At 36.7% G+C, this 17,160-nt stretch overlaps 1 protein-coding gene across 4 annotated transcripts in view; it reads left to right on the plus strand.

Annotated features, from left to right (window-relative positions):
- The window catches only part of SYTL5 (synaptotagmin like 5), a gene marked incomplete at both ends in the record, with an annotated part of 101,495 nt that extends 86,202 nt beyond the window's left edge, over positions 1–15,293 (plus strand). For all 4 annotated transcript variants that reach the window (XM_080719052.1, XM_080719054.1, XM_080719053.1 and 1 more), the window contains 4 exons: positions 6,003–6,111; positions 9,545–9,680; positions 13,295–13,503; positions 15,151–15,293. In XM_080719052.1, the coding sequence (XP_080575178.1) occupies positions 6,003–6,111; positions 9,545–9,680; positions 13,295–13,503; positions 15,151–15,293 (597 nt within the window). The remainder of the gene's footprint in view (positions 1–6,002; positions 6,112–9,544; positions 9,681–13,294; positions 13,504–15,150) is intronic.
- Positions 15,294–17,160: the final 1,867 nt, after the last annotated feature.

The raw sequence follows: 17,160 nt of genomic DNA on the forward strand, positions 1-17,160 counted from the left end.
GGTCTCTCTGGAGAACACTTTCTTAATAAATAATTAACATAAGAATCCTCAGCTCAGGCCGGGCGTGGTGGGGCACGCGTGTAATCCCCCAGTTTGGGAGGTGGAGACAGGAGGATCCCGCAGTTTTGAAGCCAGCCACGCTGGCTTAAGAGACCCTGTTTCAAAAATATAAAATAGGTCTGGGAGTGTAGCCCGGAGGTAAAAGGGCTTCCAGGAACCCCAGTACCACCACCAAAAGAAAAAAGAATCCTCAGCTCAGAACCTGTTAAACCTGACTGGGGAACCCAAATGAAGTTAATATCTCTAATCCTCATGGTTGTCAGTAGTGTGATCCATTATGTCTCCAGAGCTCCCTGTGGGAATGAACAAGGTGAATGCTAGCATTGACCTACTGACACATATAAAAGAAAAGCTGAAGACCCAGACTTACTTAGATACGATGCTTTCCAAAACTGGGAGGCAGAAAATCAGTGGCAGGAGGAAGTAATAAAAAAAAAGCCTATTCACTTCATGGTAGAAGAGAGAGAGAGAGAGAGAGAGAGAGAGAGAGAGAGAGAGAGAGAGAGAGAGAGAGAGAGAGAGTTTCCCCCAGGGGGTATCCCAATGACCTAACTACCTACCGTTAGGCCCCATTTCTAGAATTTTCACTAGCTTCCAATAGCACCACAGGTTAGGGATCATGCCTTTATCACCTGGGCCTTTGGGAGACATTCCAGATCTAAACTCTAACAGCTGGGTTCAGCATGGTTTTCATTCTGTTTCCTGTCTCAGTGTTTTCTGAGTATAGTATGAGAAGTCCTGAAGATTTGATGTTTCTGGTAGATAATCCAGCTGAGGAGATGGAGTATGAACTACAGGGAGTAATTTCCCTTGTAATAAGGGATTAGAATCAATAGTCTTTAAACATTCAGAAATACTGATGTCCTTTTGCAATCAGAATAGCACAACAACAAACTGCTTTTATTGCTTACTGATTCTGTGTTACTGAAATTCACTCAGTACCTAGTTTTGTTTGCATTAGGACTCATGGTAGAAGCCAGGAGGAGGCTGATACAGACAAAGAAGAACACCAGATGTCAAATTTGAGTACTGTAAAGTAGTTTCAGCATATAACTTCCATTTTACTGCATGACATGGGAGTATTTATTAGCTATAACTCATTATCCTTCTGAAAGGCATGCTAGGTAGTTAGACAAGAAGTGTCTGTCAGTATGAATTGCTTTTCAAGCTTTCCCAGAAGGTGCTATTATAAAAACAAGGACCTCTAAAAATCAACAGCAAGCTTAAGTGGATTTTCCAAGGAAACATTCTCTTATTTTGCCTTCAGACAGAATGTAAATGTAAATTCCTTTAAAATTATTACCTAGCTAAAAGGCTCTCTATTCTTAGCAGTTTGGGCAGGCTTTTATCTGTTATTTATTACTCTACCTTATATCTGTAAATGCACTGGCAATCTTTTTTTTCTCCAATGCAAAATGGGTCTCTTTTCAAAAATCAGAAGATAGTGCCATGATTATTTCACATCCTTCCTCTAAAAGTATCAATAGTTGCCTATTACTTTTGGCTGTGGTTTGATTCAATGCTAGCATTCACCTTGGAACTCTGTGCCCTCTCGATATGGCCCATCCTTCTGCTGTAGCCTAGAATGGTTATGCTTTATGCATATATGCCAACACCTATCAATCTTTGCTAGAGGAGAATCCTCAGGTTGCTAGAGCAGGCTTGGCCTCCAAACATGGAAAACTAGAATGGCCTGGCAATGTAAGTCTCCTGGGGATTGAGAGCAAAGCCCTGTTCAATGACCAATAGGTGAAGGAGTATAAAAACTCCCATCAACTTACATAAAACTTGCTTCCGCTTAGAACAGCCTCAATGTGTGATCCATTATGTCTCCAGAGCTCCCTGTGGGAATGAACAAAAGTTGCCTCCTCAGAACTCTGCCTGATATTACACCCATGTTAAGTATACTTTATTTTAGTCCCTCATTCTTATTACCTTTACTAGTATGATGCGTTAACATAATGCCTTAAGGATTTTTGGGGAACCCATACTATGTACTTAATTTCCATCCTTCTTGCTACTACACATGCTACTAATCACACATAATTTTTAAAAGTCCCTGAACATATTCCATGCCAAGTCCCTGTTATATTTTTGCATACTGCTTTCTCAACCCAAACAAGGTTTCTTCCCACCAGTCTTCATTTGTTATTATCTCTTCCATCCTTAAAGGACCAGGCCAGGGCCTCCTCCTGATTGCAATCTGAACTAATCTTTCTCTTCCCACAGTACTTTCTTCACACTTACATTCAAACAACTCTTATAGTTTTTGACATTAAACTTTCTTTGTAGAAGAAGTAAACAGTAAAAAATAGTTTGATTAATAAATCACAGAATCTACTCATATTCAAATGCATACCCTCAATGTACCTTTAAACGCTTTATTATTTTTTCAAATTGACAGATAAAAATTGTATATATTTTTCATGTGCAAGATGCTTTGAGTAGGCATACACCGTGGAATGGATAAGTCAAAATTAACATGAATTTTTTCATATACTTTTTTGTGATAAGAACACTTAAAAATTCTTAGTAGCTTTCAAGAATTCAATGCACTGATATTAACTATAGTCACCCTTTGTACAATAGATATCTTGAACTCATTCCTCCTGTTTAACTAAAATTTTGTAGACTTTGAGTAATATACAGCTCTTCCCAATCCTCACTTACCCCCAGCCCCTGATAATGACTATTCTTCTCTCTATTTCTATGAGTTCAACTCTTTTGAATCCTTCTAATAACTGAGACCACGCAGTATTTATTTTTCTGTATCTGGCTTATTTCACTTAGCATAATGTCCTCCAAATGTCCTGCAAATGGCGGGCTTTGATTCCTTTTAAGGCAGAATCATATTCTGTTGTGTGTGTGTATATATATATACCACGTTTTCTTTATCCATTCACCCCTATTATGGACAGTGCTGCAATGAACATAAAAGTGCAGTTATATCTTCTTCAACATTCTGATTTCATTTTAATATATATTAAATAGTGTGATTGCTGGATCATATGATAGCTCTAATTTCAATTTTTTGAGAAGCCTCTAATGATATTTTCCATAATAGCTGTACTAATTCACGTTCCCACAAATGGTGTGCAAAGGTTCTCTTTCCCCACATCCTCTTTACTTGTTACCTTTTGTCCTTTTGCTAACAGCGATTCTAACAGGTTGGAAGTGATATCACACTGTCATTTTAATTTACATTTCTCTGTTGATTAGAAATTTTGAGCATTTTTCATAAACCTGTTTTCTGCATGTCTTTTCTTGAGAAATACTATAAATATGTTTCTCATTTTTAATCAGGTTATTCATTTTCCTCCTATTGAGTTTTTTTAGTTCCTTTATGTATTTTGAATACTAACCTCTAATCAGATGTATGGGTTAGAATTGGCATCCTTTCACTCTCTTCTCACGCTGTTGATTTTTTTTTTCTGGGCAGAAGTTTTTAGTTTGAACCATTTCTCTATTTTTGCTTTTGTTGATTATGCTTCTGGGGTCATATCCAGAAGAATAATTGCCAAGACCAAGCTTTCTCCCTATTTTCTTTTAGAGATTTTACCATGTCATATTTTACATTTACATTTCTAATCCAGTTTGACTTGACTTTTCTATTTAGTGTGAAATAAGGATCAAATTTCATTCCTCTGCATGTGGGTATACAGTTTTCCCACAACTATTAAGACAATAGGGATTGTCCCTTCCCCATTGTATAAACACACAATGGTACCTTTTTTGAAAATCAGTTGTCCATAAGTGTATGGGCTTATTTCTGGACTCTCCATTCTGTACCATTGGTCTATATGTCTCTTTTTATGCCAGTATTATACTATTTTAATTTCTTCAGTTTTTCAATGCTTTTCTTAAACCTTTATGTTTAATTTAAAATAAATAAATGCACATTCATATGCAAGTGTGCCAATATAGAGATAATCATGTTTAAATATGAATTCAGCAATTAAAATTCTGGCACATATTTTTGACATTAATTCTATTTTTAATGCATCATAATCAACAGATTCTAACTTGAGTTATTCTAAAGTAAAACAAGAAATTAGCAATACTTTCAAAGTAGCCTGAATACGAAATTCTTTTAGTCATAATTTTTTCTGATCTATTACAGCTTTAAGCTTGTGTATAATAAATCAATAGTAACTTTGTTTTCAAACTCTTGGTTCTTCTAAAGCACTCAACTTAATTTTTATAGTAACAATTGTCTTTTGCACTAATCAATTTGTGTGACATTAAATTATATAATTAAAATCACTACAATGCCTGCTATAAAGAGCTTGGGAGACTGATGCAGCTGACTTTTTGTGACTGATTCACCCAATCGAAGTACATACGTGATGGTCTTTATAAAGAGGATCCTTCCTGTTCTTCATTGAAGATGAAGAACATTAATCTTATGATTTATTTATTTATTTATTTATTTGCTAGTCTGGGGATGGGACCCAGGGGCATTCAACCTCCAAGCTACACCCCCTGCCCTGCTTTTATTCTTTATTTTGAAACCAGATCTCACTGAGTTGCAGAGGGCCTCACTAAGTAGCTGAGGCTGTCCATGAACCGCGATCCTCCGGTCTCAGCCTCCCGAATGCTGGGATTACAAGTGTGTGCTACCACGCCCAGCCTTTCTTATTATTCATTTAAATATGGGTAGATTAGCCAGGCGTGGTGGCACATGTTTGTAATCCCAACATTCAGGAGGCGGATTGTGTTTCGCGGCCAGCCTCAGCTACTTAGTGAGGTCCTTTGCAACTCAGTGAGATCCTGTTTCAAAATAAAGTATAAAAAATAGGGCTGGAGGTGTAGTTCAGAAGTATAATGTCCCTGTGCACATGCATGTGTGTATATTTGGTTCTTTGCAACAACTATTTTATCACACATGTAGCTTTGTGTATCTACTACCACAGTCAAGACACAGACCAGTTCCATTCCCACAAATATCCCACAGATTGACCTCCCTAACCACACCAACCTACCACCCACTTCCCCCATCCCTAATTTGGAAACCATTAATATGGTCCCCAAATATATAATTTTATCATTTTAAGAATGTTACATGAGTGGAACCATATAATGTGTGTACTTTGGAGACCAGATTTCTTCACCCACATTCTCTAGAGATTCATTCAATTTGTTGTGTGTACCAATAGTTTGTTTCTTTTTATTTCTGGTTAGTAGTTCAGGGTATGAATGTGTCATAATTTTTTAACCATTCACCTCTTATGCTGTTTCCATCACAAACAAAGTTTATATGAATACTAATGTTCAAATTTCATATGGACATAATTTTTCACTCCTCTGGGATAAACACCCATGAATATAATCTTTGGTTTGTATAGAGTTGCATGTTTAGTCATACAAGAAATTACAAAACAGTTTTCCAGAGTGTTTTCACCTTTTTTATTCCCATCAGTGATGTTTAAGTACACGGTTTTCTCTGCATTAAATTTTGATAATGCAAATTATCAATATTGGCTTCAATAATTGGCAGCCCATTGTGAATCAAGCATTTGTGACAGTTTTCCCTTTTTGGTCACTTAAAAAAGCTTTGAGACAGCAAAGTCAGACAGGAAAAGTAACTTCTGGGGCAGTTTTCAGTGGCAACTTTATTCCCGCCTCAAACTCCTACTATACGTGTAATTCAATAATAGGTCAATCCTCAATCTATCACAGATACTCAATAGCCATTGGTGGACAAGACATATGTATACATCTTCTTTCAAATTTCTTTTGTTTGAATGGTAAGAGTTATATATAAATATCTTAATGGGACTTTCCAGTCTTTCTTTTCTCAAATCTATGGCATCCCCAAACAATAAAATCTAACATTTTTTAATAGGATTGTATTGCTGCATTTAAGCCACCAAATAAATATCATATATTCAAACATGGGTCACAATATTACTCTTCCTCTCCATCTGTCTCCCCTTGGCCAGGTGGAGTTTGCTACTGACATTGGCCTTCAATACAAAGGAGAGCTAACAGTTGTTTTGCGTTATATTCCTCCAGAGGAGAATGTGGTGCTTCCACTAGGACAACTTCAAGGTAAAGTAAAATTGGATTCTGATCAATGACATTCTACAAATATGGGGTTGTAGATCAGGGATAGGTTAGAATATATTACTTTAGTACTACATAGATGAACATAAAGGGTAGTTAGGTGTCACTGTCTTTTGAAGAGAGTTCAGAAATACATACTAAATATGGAGAAGTATGTGTGATTCAGGCTTTGTGGTGAAATTTGTTTCCTATCATTTCCAGGGAAGGGCATGTAGGAAGCTGTTGTATAGATTTATCATTCACTTCTAGTCTTGAAGAAGCTGATGTAGAATGAAGAATTAAGAAGGAAAAATCTAGATGGAGTCAAGTTGTAAATCTCTCTGTCCCTTCTCCTTCCATCAAATAATCCAGGAAACCTCCATTATCCTCCTATTCATAATTGCCCTCTTCAGCGGGTCCCTGTGCTAGGAACTTACTATCTTCCAGCTTCAGTTAGCTCACATCAAAGGGCTGTTCTGAAGATTAAGTAAATACATTCATATAAATTCCTTCAGTTTCTGTTTGTCATGGAAGCTTCTTATTTCTCCATCTAATTTGATAGAAAGTTTTGCTGGATAGGAAATTTTTGGCTGGAAGTTGTTTTCTTTCAGAGTTTGGAATATGTTACTCCAAGCCCTTCTGGCTCTCATGACTTGGTTTGGGAAGTCTGGAGTGATTCTAATTGGTTTGCCTCTGAATGTCACTTGGCCCTTTGTTTTTGTTGCCTTTAAGATTCTCTGCTTGGCTTCCACATTGGTCATTTTGACAATTATGTGGTGTGGGGATCCTCTTCTCCGATCCTGTCTAAAGGGAGTTCTATAAGTTTCCTGGATCTGTGTATCAACCTCTTGTTCTATATTTGGAAAATTTTCTGCTATTACTTCCTTGAAGAGATTGTTGATCCCTTTGGTTTCACTTTCTTTTCCCTCCTCTATTCCAATTATTCTTAGGTTAGCTCTCTTAAGATGGGCCCATATTTCTTCCATGTCAGATTCCTGCTGTTGGATATTTTTTTCTAGATTAGAAACTATGCGTTCATTTTTGGATTGCTCATCTTCTAAGAGAAAACCAGCGTTAGAGAAAATATTCAAAGAGATTAACTACAAAGAAGAAATAGGTAACACTCACCAGAACCAGAGAAACAAGATTTTCCATCCAACAGACAACTAAGATTGGTTATCTGTGGAGATTCATTATTTTTGTTAGTCTTTACCTATCTCTAAATTGTATTGTTTGCCTTTATTGTTGTTAATTTTTAGGATTTCTAGTTGGAATATTAATATACCTTCAGATATAGCATTTGGAAATATTTTATCCAATTCTATTAGTAACTTTTAACTCTGTTTACATTGTCTTTGGATATACAATATTTTTTTTTTATTTTTTAGGGAGTTTGTATATTCTTCTGTTGCCTGTGCCATTGAAATCATATCCAAGAAATCACTGCCAATTTCAATGTTGTGAGGTTTTATGACCCAGATTTTCTTCTAAAAGTTTATAGTCTTAAGATTTATATTTAGGTCTTTTATCTATTTTGAGTTAATACTTGTATGTGGGATTAGGTAAGGGTCCAATTTTATTCTTTTCCATGTAATTATTATTTTTCAACAATATTTAGTTAAAAGATTATTATTTCCACCACCAAATGTTCGTGGAAACCTTGTCAAAAATAACTTGACAATATAGGGAAGAATTTAGCTCTAGGCTTGTATTTAACTCCAATGGTTTATATATCTGCCTTTAGAACAGTATTACACTGTTTCAATTATTGTAGCTTTATATGGTTTGAAATCAGAAAATATATATCTGCTAGCTTTGTTCTTTTTCAAGATCGTTTTGGGTATCTAGAATTCATATTCCATATTAGAATAGATTTTTTTCTGAAAAATAAATATATGAATATGATAGTTTCACCTAAAAAAACAGAAAAAATATGCTCTGGTAAGAAAGAAAGCAAAAAGAAATATTGAAATGTTATCTTTAAGTTATCAAAAGCTTGGTATCAGACAAATGAAACTGTTATGTGAGATTAACATTTTTAATTTTGGATAAATTGCTATAATACTAGATGTCAACCACTAAGCCAAGCATGGGAAGGAGGGATGGGGAGGGAATGGGGGGGATCGGGTGGGGGCTGACTGGGTGATGTGTGCATATGTGTCTACAAAAGTTTGTATCCCACTATGATGTATGAATACAGTGCACCAATAAAATAAAATTTAAAAAAAATACATTCATATAAGATGCTTAAAAATGTACTAAATAAAGGAGGTGGTTGCTATCCCTGTTGAATATATTTCATCAGAATAATAGTGTGAGGTGGAGCAGAGGTTTTTTTTTAAATGTGCCTGGGCTACAGCCTCTAGAACTGGCCCTCCCTGAAGTTGACAGAAGTTCAAGAAGAAAATTATGAAATTTGCTCTTTTGGATTCAGCTTAAAATATCAAAGAAATGTCTATTTTGGAGTCTTGGTATTTGTTTCTGGTTTCATCTTAGTTTCATCTTTCATCACTAGAGCAGCTTTGGTGAGCCAAGTGGCTCTCATAATCTTTTAAAAATATTTTTATTGATTCATTGTAGTCATACATCTTAATGGAGTATGAGATAGTACAGGCATACATGCACACATCGCTTATTTAGCCTCAGGATTTTTTTATTCCATTTCTTTAGACTCTTTGAAAAGATACACTTAATAGGAGAGTGGTTAAAATTTTTAAATATATTATTCATTTTCTTTTGACAAACATAAATGAATGATTTATCTGAAAGGAATGCCTCACAATGTAGTTCAGAGTTATAGTGATATGCATGCACATAGCACTTGGTGAGATTCCCCCAGCTTTCTCCCTACTTCCTCCCCTTCCCCATATAGGACATTGAGACCAGCATTGATATTCTCACATATGTACATAAAGTCAATGGAAGAGCTTCCTTTGTTAATTCTTCCTACCCCCATGGCCACACTACCCTGGACCACCTTCCTCACTCCACTGGGGTTTCTCCTCCACTATCTAAGGTCCCTCTTGTATTCCAATTACTCCCTAACTTCTGTATATGAGAGAAAACATATGACCTTTCACTTTCTGTGACTGGATAATCTCACATAACATAATATTTTCCAGGTTCATCCATTGTCCTACAAATAACATAATTCTGTTATTCTTTATGCTGAGTGCAATTCCATTGTGTGTATATCCCATAATTTTGTGATCGTTTGTTGATGGACACAAGGGCTAGTTCCATATTTTGGCTATTGTAAATTCTGCTGCTATAAACATGGACATGCATGTAAAATGAATATAAAATTTATGATAATGTTTATCCATCAGTAAATGAAATTTTGCAAATGTTCTTTGTAAATTTTGAAGTGGAATTCATGATCTCTCTCTCTCTCTCTCTCTCTCTCTCTCTCATATCTCATTTTTTGTGGCTGATATAGGAAAGAAGACCATTAAAAAGGGAAAGAAAAAGGAATCACCTGTAATCTCTGGAGGAATACTAGAAGTATTTATCAAAGAGGCAAAGAATCTGACAGCTGTAAAATCAGGAGGCACATCTGACAGCTTTGTGAAGGGGTAATTTTGTTTTATCACATTTTAGATACTTATTGATAGATGAAAGGATATAGGATCCATGATACTGTAAGAGTTCCACGTTATGCATATTGAAAATGTCCTGAGAAAGAGCTACCCTTAAGCATTGGCTCTTGCATCTAAAATAACATGAATGTAGAGGGAACTTCTTATCCTGGCATACACTGTTTCTAGCAATATTGGGGGAGTTTTTATCACTGTCACCCTCAAGACTGGCAGATTTTCCTATGATATTCATTTGTAAAAGGAAGAGAAAGTATGATTTTCTATATGTAATATAATTTAATTATACTATGTTAACATTTTACAATATGTAACCATAAAATTTTGGATAAATGCTCTTTTACTCTCTTTTACTCTCTTGGGGAAATTTTTTTAAATTAGAGAAGTCAGAGCATCTATTCTGGAGATATCTTCTAGAGAGTGCTTTGGAGAGCCTCAAGCATTGCCTTCTGGAAATTTATTCTCTTTTTATAGTGCACAGGGCAATTTCTTGAGGGAATATGGCACTTTAAATGGATATTCTTGCTCATTCTAGGCAACCAAATCAACAAATCCCTCTTGATTTCTGACTATTGGAGATTTTTATCCTGAAATTAGAGAAGCTAGTACTGAAAGAATATTATTCATTCATTCAAACAAACACATAAATGCACATATAACCAAGCATCAGATGCTGTGTTATCACAATTAAGTAAGACATGAGACCTGACCTCATGAAACACCAGAAAACACATGAGGTAAAGAAAATTCCCATGGTGCCAGGCCATGAGACTCATTCTTTGAGTCAGATGACAGTTTTTTCCTCTCTTCGAGACTTGGTAGAAAAGTGTATTTTTTTTCTACAAGAAAATGAGTCACGCCTCTATCCCCACATGTTCTAACTTTGGTAAAGCCAGTAGTGAGGAGAAGCAGATATTTGGGGCTTCCCCATTGGTGAATGTCTGTGCTCAAATTCTGGACCATCTATTCTTCATTCTATTTTGCATTAGATTTACACATAGGATAAATGATTTCTTGGGATCTTGATGCTATGATTTGCTTTACTAGCCGCTCCATCCAGTTACAGCCTCTGCTACCCACTATCTCTTGGGATGAGACGATGGCTCCTGGACCATGGCTTCACCTCTAAAACAGTTTTCACTTTCTCTTATTGAGGATTTATAAAGCAGAAGTGTTAAAGAGCAGTATCTTTGATCTATTTTTAAAAAGCCCAACTTTTGAGTAAATTATCCTCTACTTGCATTTAAATATTAAACTGACTTTAAAGGAACCTGGGATTTTCAAAAAAGAGTAAGAGAAAAAGCAATAGTAGACCTTTATGCAAACTTCAATAGTATAAATTTTTTTATTTATTTTCTTTTAACAATTTTTTTATTGAACATACATAGTATACATTTAAACTATATTTGGTGCCCTCTCCCCCTGCCCCCGTTTTCCCTTCCCCCCTCCCACCAATGGTTGTCCAGGTTAACCATGTCTTATTCATAATTTTACACATGTTCAGGTGTAGACCCTCATTAATCAAGATCGGCCTTCCTCCTCTCCTATCTTTCCATTCAAACTTAGCTAGTATTTCAACATTATGTTAAGTGAGATCAGCCAAGCACAGAAGGAGAAGATACATATGTTTCCTCTAATATGCCCAAACTAGGAAACACAAAGGATACCAGTGGGACTCCAAATAGTATAAATTTTAAAACAACATAGTTAGCTAATTATCTAATCACATTAGATCAGTCTGTGAGCCAAAATAACAGTGACTTAAATAAGAATTTTTTTTATTTCTCATACATGTAAACAAAGACTGAATGTAATGTACCCAAAAAAGTTATGAAAACATAACTAGCGGGACACAGATTCAATCGCGCTCTCTCTCTCTCTCTCTCTCTCTCTCTCTCTCTCTCTCTCTCTCTCTCTCGGTAGTACTGTAGATTGAACCTAGGGAATTCTAACTCCAAGAAACTATGTCCCTAGCCCTATTTTTTACTTTTAATTTTGAAACTGGGTCTCACTAAGTTGTGGAAGTCCTCACTGAGGCTAGCTGCAAGCCTGTGATCCTCCTATTATAGCCTCCCAATTACTGGGATTACAAGCACGTGCCACCATGCCTGGCTTTTTTTCTGTCTCTTTATGGTATCTATGTCCTGGGCTGAGATGACTAAGGTTTTAGCTGCTCCAGCCAAATTAGAGGCAGCAGGAAATTTTCCATAAGTTTTAATGCAGAACTCTTTCATATAATCCATTGCACAGAACTTAGTCATATAACTATACTAGCTGCAAGGCACGCTCAGAGGAAATAGTCTGTATTCTGGGAAAACTTATATCCACATTTCAAAATGGTCAATTTTTAGAAGAAAAAGGGGAGAACAAAATATTGGAAAATAACAAAGATTCTCTGTTCCATTAAATGAAATCTCATGCGATATAATTTATCTCTTTATGGTCACTTGATAGTGGTATTTTTCATTATTGTCCGATGTACTGATTCTATGTACATATCTGCCTCCTTCCTTTAAGCATGCATTCTGACAAAGTTAAATATAGCGTTCATCCTAGTAAAGTGTTTTGACCATAGAAAAGGCCTTGGGTACAAGTGTCCGTGTGTGTGTGTGTGTGTGTGTGTGTGTGTGTGTGTGTGTGTGGTATTGGGGATGGATCTCAGGGACATTCTATCACTGAACTACCCCCAGCCCTATTTTTTATTCTTTATTTGGAAATGGTCTCACTAAGTTGTGGAGGGCCACACTAAGTAGCTGAGGCTGGCCACTAACCTGTGTGATCCTCCTGTCTCAACCTCCCAAGTTCTGGGATTACAAGCATGCACTACCACACCCGGCTGCAGATATTCTTTTTGAGAAGAGATTCCAGGAAGCTACAGTGAAAGAGTGGAGGTAAGATAGAAGAGGGAGAGAAGCTCATAAAACAGATACCTTAGTGGATAGGTTTTCACTGAAGGTAATTAGGGCTCAATTCCACCAATAAAGCAACAAGAAACTTTGTGGAATGCTTCTTAGTATTGTCCCTTCTGGGGACAAGGAAGCTAGGGGATTTATCCACCAATTTCCAAAACTCATTGGTTAGAAGTTTCCCTTCAAGGCATTAAATCTTCAGTAATTGCAGGGTGCTCTGAACAGAAGGGGAGCCAGGTCATGTAGTGCCAAAGAAAGTCTATAATGGGAAGAGCTGAGGCACATAGATGCTTGAGGTAGGAAGCTGGAAGTATGCTTGAAACTGTAGAGCCTGGCTGCTAGTTAGCTCAGAGATGGCCCAAAAAGATACAAATAAGGGCATTCAGTAGTGTATGCCACAGGGGATATTTTCTTTACAGGATGGGGGGAAGCACCAAAATAAGAAAGGAAAGAGAGAGCATTTTACTATTGCCCCACTTGAAAAAATAATAAGCGATTCTACAAAGTAAATTCAGATTTTAGCATATAAGAACTTGGGAGAGAAAGATAAATACATGTGTCACACTTGTACCTACACACACATATGTGTGTTCCAGGAATTATGGGAAATTCAAATACTACGCATAAATGGCACTTTCTGCTTTCTGCTTCACTGATGGTTTCATTGGGATTGCTCTCCTGCAGCTACCTGCTCCCTGATGATAACAAAGCCACGAAGCACAAAACTATGGTCGTCAAAAAGAGTGTGAACCCTCAGTGGAATCATACATTCATGTTCAGTGGCCTGCATCCCCAGGATATAAATAATGTTTGCCTTGAACTTACTGTCTGGGACAAGGAAGCCTTTTCCAGCAACATCTTTCTAGGAGGCATTCGTTTGAATTCTGGAAGTGGTGAGGAATTTGGTAACCCTGAGATGGTTTATGACTGGGCATGACGTGAGGGTGCAATTCCTTGAGGTGTGGTGCTTAGTGGATGTTTATATAGTTTCAGAAATAACTGAGTCCTGAAATTACCACATATGCTCCATTCCTTTAGCTAAAGGTCTGTTCATTGTTAAAATATAAATACTATTGCTGCAACTTTACATCCTTAAGCTAGAAGTTCAGGAGGTATAAAGTTTATAGAAATCCTTCATAGCAATATATTTATTCATATTTTAGTCATATGCTTTCAGTATTTCTTGTGCCTTATTTTAGGTCTTGCTCAGGAAAGGCTCACCAAGACAGTGTAGGCTCTTTATAGGGCAGAAAAGAGGTTGATCTCATTGTCTTCTCATTTCTGTGTAGCACTTGCAGCCATTATTCACAGTGGTTGAACTGAAGGAAAATAATTTTTCTCTCTAAAAACAATATCTAATGTTTTGCATACAGGACATGGAAACATACTGGTATCAGATGGCCTAGCTATAACTGGGCAAATGAGGAGGACAAATCACAGTATTTGAGCACATGGACACTAGTAAAATACATACAGTCCTGCAAACTTTCTTTATTCCGTTGCTTAGGCCAAATGTAGGTGGTCTGCATGCATTGTGTCAAAATTTTTATTGATAAGGACCCAACTTCTGTGATACTTTACATGTATGTAGATTGTTTCCATCAGCATTCTCACTGTTGTAATCCAAAATAACTTACTACCACAACTCACAGTTCTGGAGATTTCAGGGGTTCTGTCTTTTTATGCCAGGGCATTGCAGCAAGAAGCAGAGGGAGAGAGCAAATCTTTTACACTCACTTCGTGCAGACCAGAAGCAAGAAAGAAAGCAAGGAGAGGGGGCCAGACATGGTGGTGCACACTTGTAATCCCAGTACTTGGGAGACTGAGAGAGGAGGATCGCAGATTTGCAGCCAGCCTCAGCTACTTAGTGAGGCCCTCCACAACTTACTGAGACCCTGTTTCAAAACAAAGAATAAAAAATAGGGTTTGGGTGTAGCTTGGAGGTAGAATGTCCCCGGGTTCAATATTCAGTACTGCAAAACAAAAACAAAAACAAAAACAAAAACAAAAAGAAAGAAAAAAAGTAAAAAAATAAAGAGAGAGAGAAGTTTGAGTGACCATATATAATCCCAAGACCAAAATCCCACCTCCAACATGGCTGCCTCATTTCTATGAGGGATAGGAGTTTGTCTGAATCCAAACCATTACATAGATTATGGATATCTAAGGATATCTATGTCACTAAAACTAAAAGTTTCAGGGTAAGAAAAGTGGGTGTGTTAGCAAGCAAAGCTGAAGTCAGCCTATTCTGTCATTCTGCCATATTAACTGAGTTCAGATGAACCAATTCTGTAGAACTACCAAAATGGGAATGATATGAACCATAAGTGCCATTCTGATTTGGCTCACATTGTCTAGATATAAGAAAGTAGTTCAAGCTGCAAAGGACTGATTCTATTCTAATATCATTCACTATACACAGGAAGTGAAAACATGCCAATTCGGGTCCCAATAAGGGCCCCTTAGATATCAACAGATTACTTCTAGAATGTCCAAACATCTCATCTGTGAAATGTAATGTTCCATTCTCCCTTTTTCAGGTCTGAGCCATGGGAAGAATGTGGACTGGATGGACGCTCAGGGGGAAGAGCAACGCCTTTGGCAGAAGATGGCTGATAACCCTGGAACTCCTGTAGAAGGGACACTCATGCTCCGTTCCAGCATGGGGAAGTGTAGGCTCTGAAGGTACCAGTTCTTCTAGAATTGGGCCTCTGGATGCTGTCTGGTTGCCATTTTCTAACAGTAGCAAGCTGGGACCTTGGATTCTGCTTCCCTGCAATATATTCATTTTTCATCTGAGTATATTGGGACATGATGGAATAGATGTCAGTGTTATGAACACTTAGGGTCTTGCTGAGTGCTTAAAAGCCCATGTGCTTCTCTATGTCCATAGACCAGGGCCTCTCTGATTGGACAATAGAAACTGTACCTACTGTCCTGTCAATAAGCAAAGTGTACAGTGATTTATAGGCCTTATAACAGAAATCACACAAGCTTGTTTGAAACTATAGTTGAGATTGAAGGCCCTGAACATTCTTTTTTAAATTATGAGTTACTTTAGATTTCCTCAAGCAGTTTGAGAAGAAAGGTGACCACAAAGAGGCATATTACATTAAGAGTACAAAAGAGGGATGCCAGCTACCTTTGCCCACCTTGGGAATCCCTGTGTTCTAAAGAAGACATAAGGGGTATTGTCGCTGGGTGAGGGGGGTGGTTATTTTAAGGTAGCAAACTTGGTTATTGACAAGGTAATGTTTCAAGATGGAATGACTGGTTTTTCTACAGTGACCATATAATTTATTGTCTAAATCAGATTACTCTTGAGAGTGAAGGGAGATCAGTAATTACAACAGAATGGTAGATGTAAATTAGGATCGACCTGGGGAAATTAGAATGCAGTGTCACCTTACTGATGACCTAGCTATTAGAGAACTCTGTTGTAAACATTCATTTTGCAAACTATTCTAAGCCATTAACTAAATGGAAATAAGAAATAATTGTCAATCAATACATCTTTTCACATTTTATTCATTGATAAGGCTAGTTTAGTGAAAAAGGAGGCACTCTATCTGCTGTTTCACTTCTCTCTTCTGCCCTAATATGGGGGAGTCAGAGGCTCTATTTGCTCTCTCCATTTCATTTTCTCCTCCCTAAGTTCTTGTTACCTCCTAATTCTATAATACTGAAGTTATTAGTTTAGCATAGCTTAGTAAGTATGCTACTTTTAAAAACCTTATATTCATATCCTTATCCTACCTTTCTTAAAATCAGAAAATATAAATATATTATCATCACTCCTTCACACACTGAAAAAAATATCTTCATACTTGATGTGAGTCATTCTGTTTTCAGTGACAATTTTAGGGGCAGTGAGAGAGCAATGATGGTGAAGTTTAGAGATGTCTCTGAAGTAGATACAACAAACTATAATTACTCACTAATAATAAATGTGGCAAAATAACAAAACCCAAAATTTATAACTTGAATTCAAGAAGAGCATGAACTTAGCTGGGCATGGTGGTGCACACTTGTAATCCCAGTACTTCAGAGGAATGAGACAGGAGGATTGCATGTTCGAGGTCATCACTATAACTTAGTGAGACTCTGCTTCAAAATAAAAGGTAAAACAAGGGCTGGAGGTTTAGCTCAGAAGTAGAATGCCCTTGGGTTCAATCCTCAGAACCACAAATAAAAATATCATACTTACGTATTCAGTGCTTTGCTGCACTTAGAGCAATTTTCCCTATCATGGTTTCATAAAATCCAACATCTAACTCAACATCCCTATAAGAGTGAAACCCAATTACACTGAAGTCTATCAGATACCTATTTATGTTCTCTTGAAAACAAAAGGCATTTTATTTTACTAAGTAGAGGTATAAAATAATATTTCAAAATATATCTAATTCTTGTAAATGACACAGAAATCAAATAGTTCAAAATTGAAGAAACTACATTTTTTCCTCCCTTTCCATATAAGAATATACTGACAGTTTTATTCTTTTTTATGACTATAGGATATTACATTATTGGAAAATATTAAATTTATT

Source organism: Muscardinus avellanarius (genome assembly GCF_963383645.1).
Source record: "Muscardinus avellanarius genome assembly, chromosome: X".
Taxonomy (NCBI): domain Eukaryota; kingdom Metazoa; phylum Chordata; class Mammalia; order Rodentia; family Gliridae; genus Muscardinus; species Muscardinus avellanarius.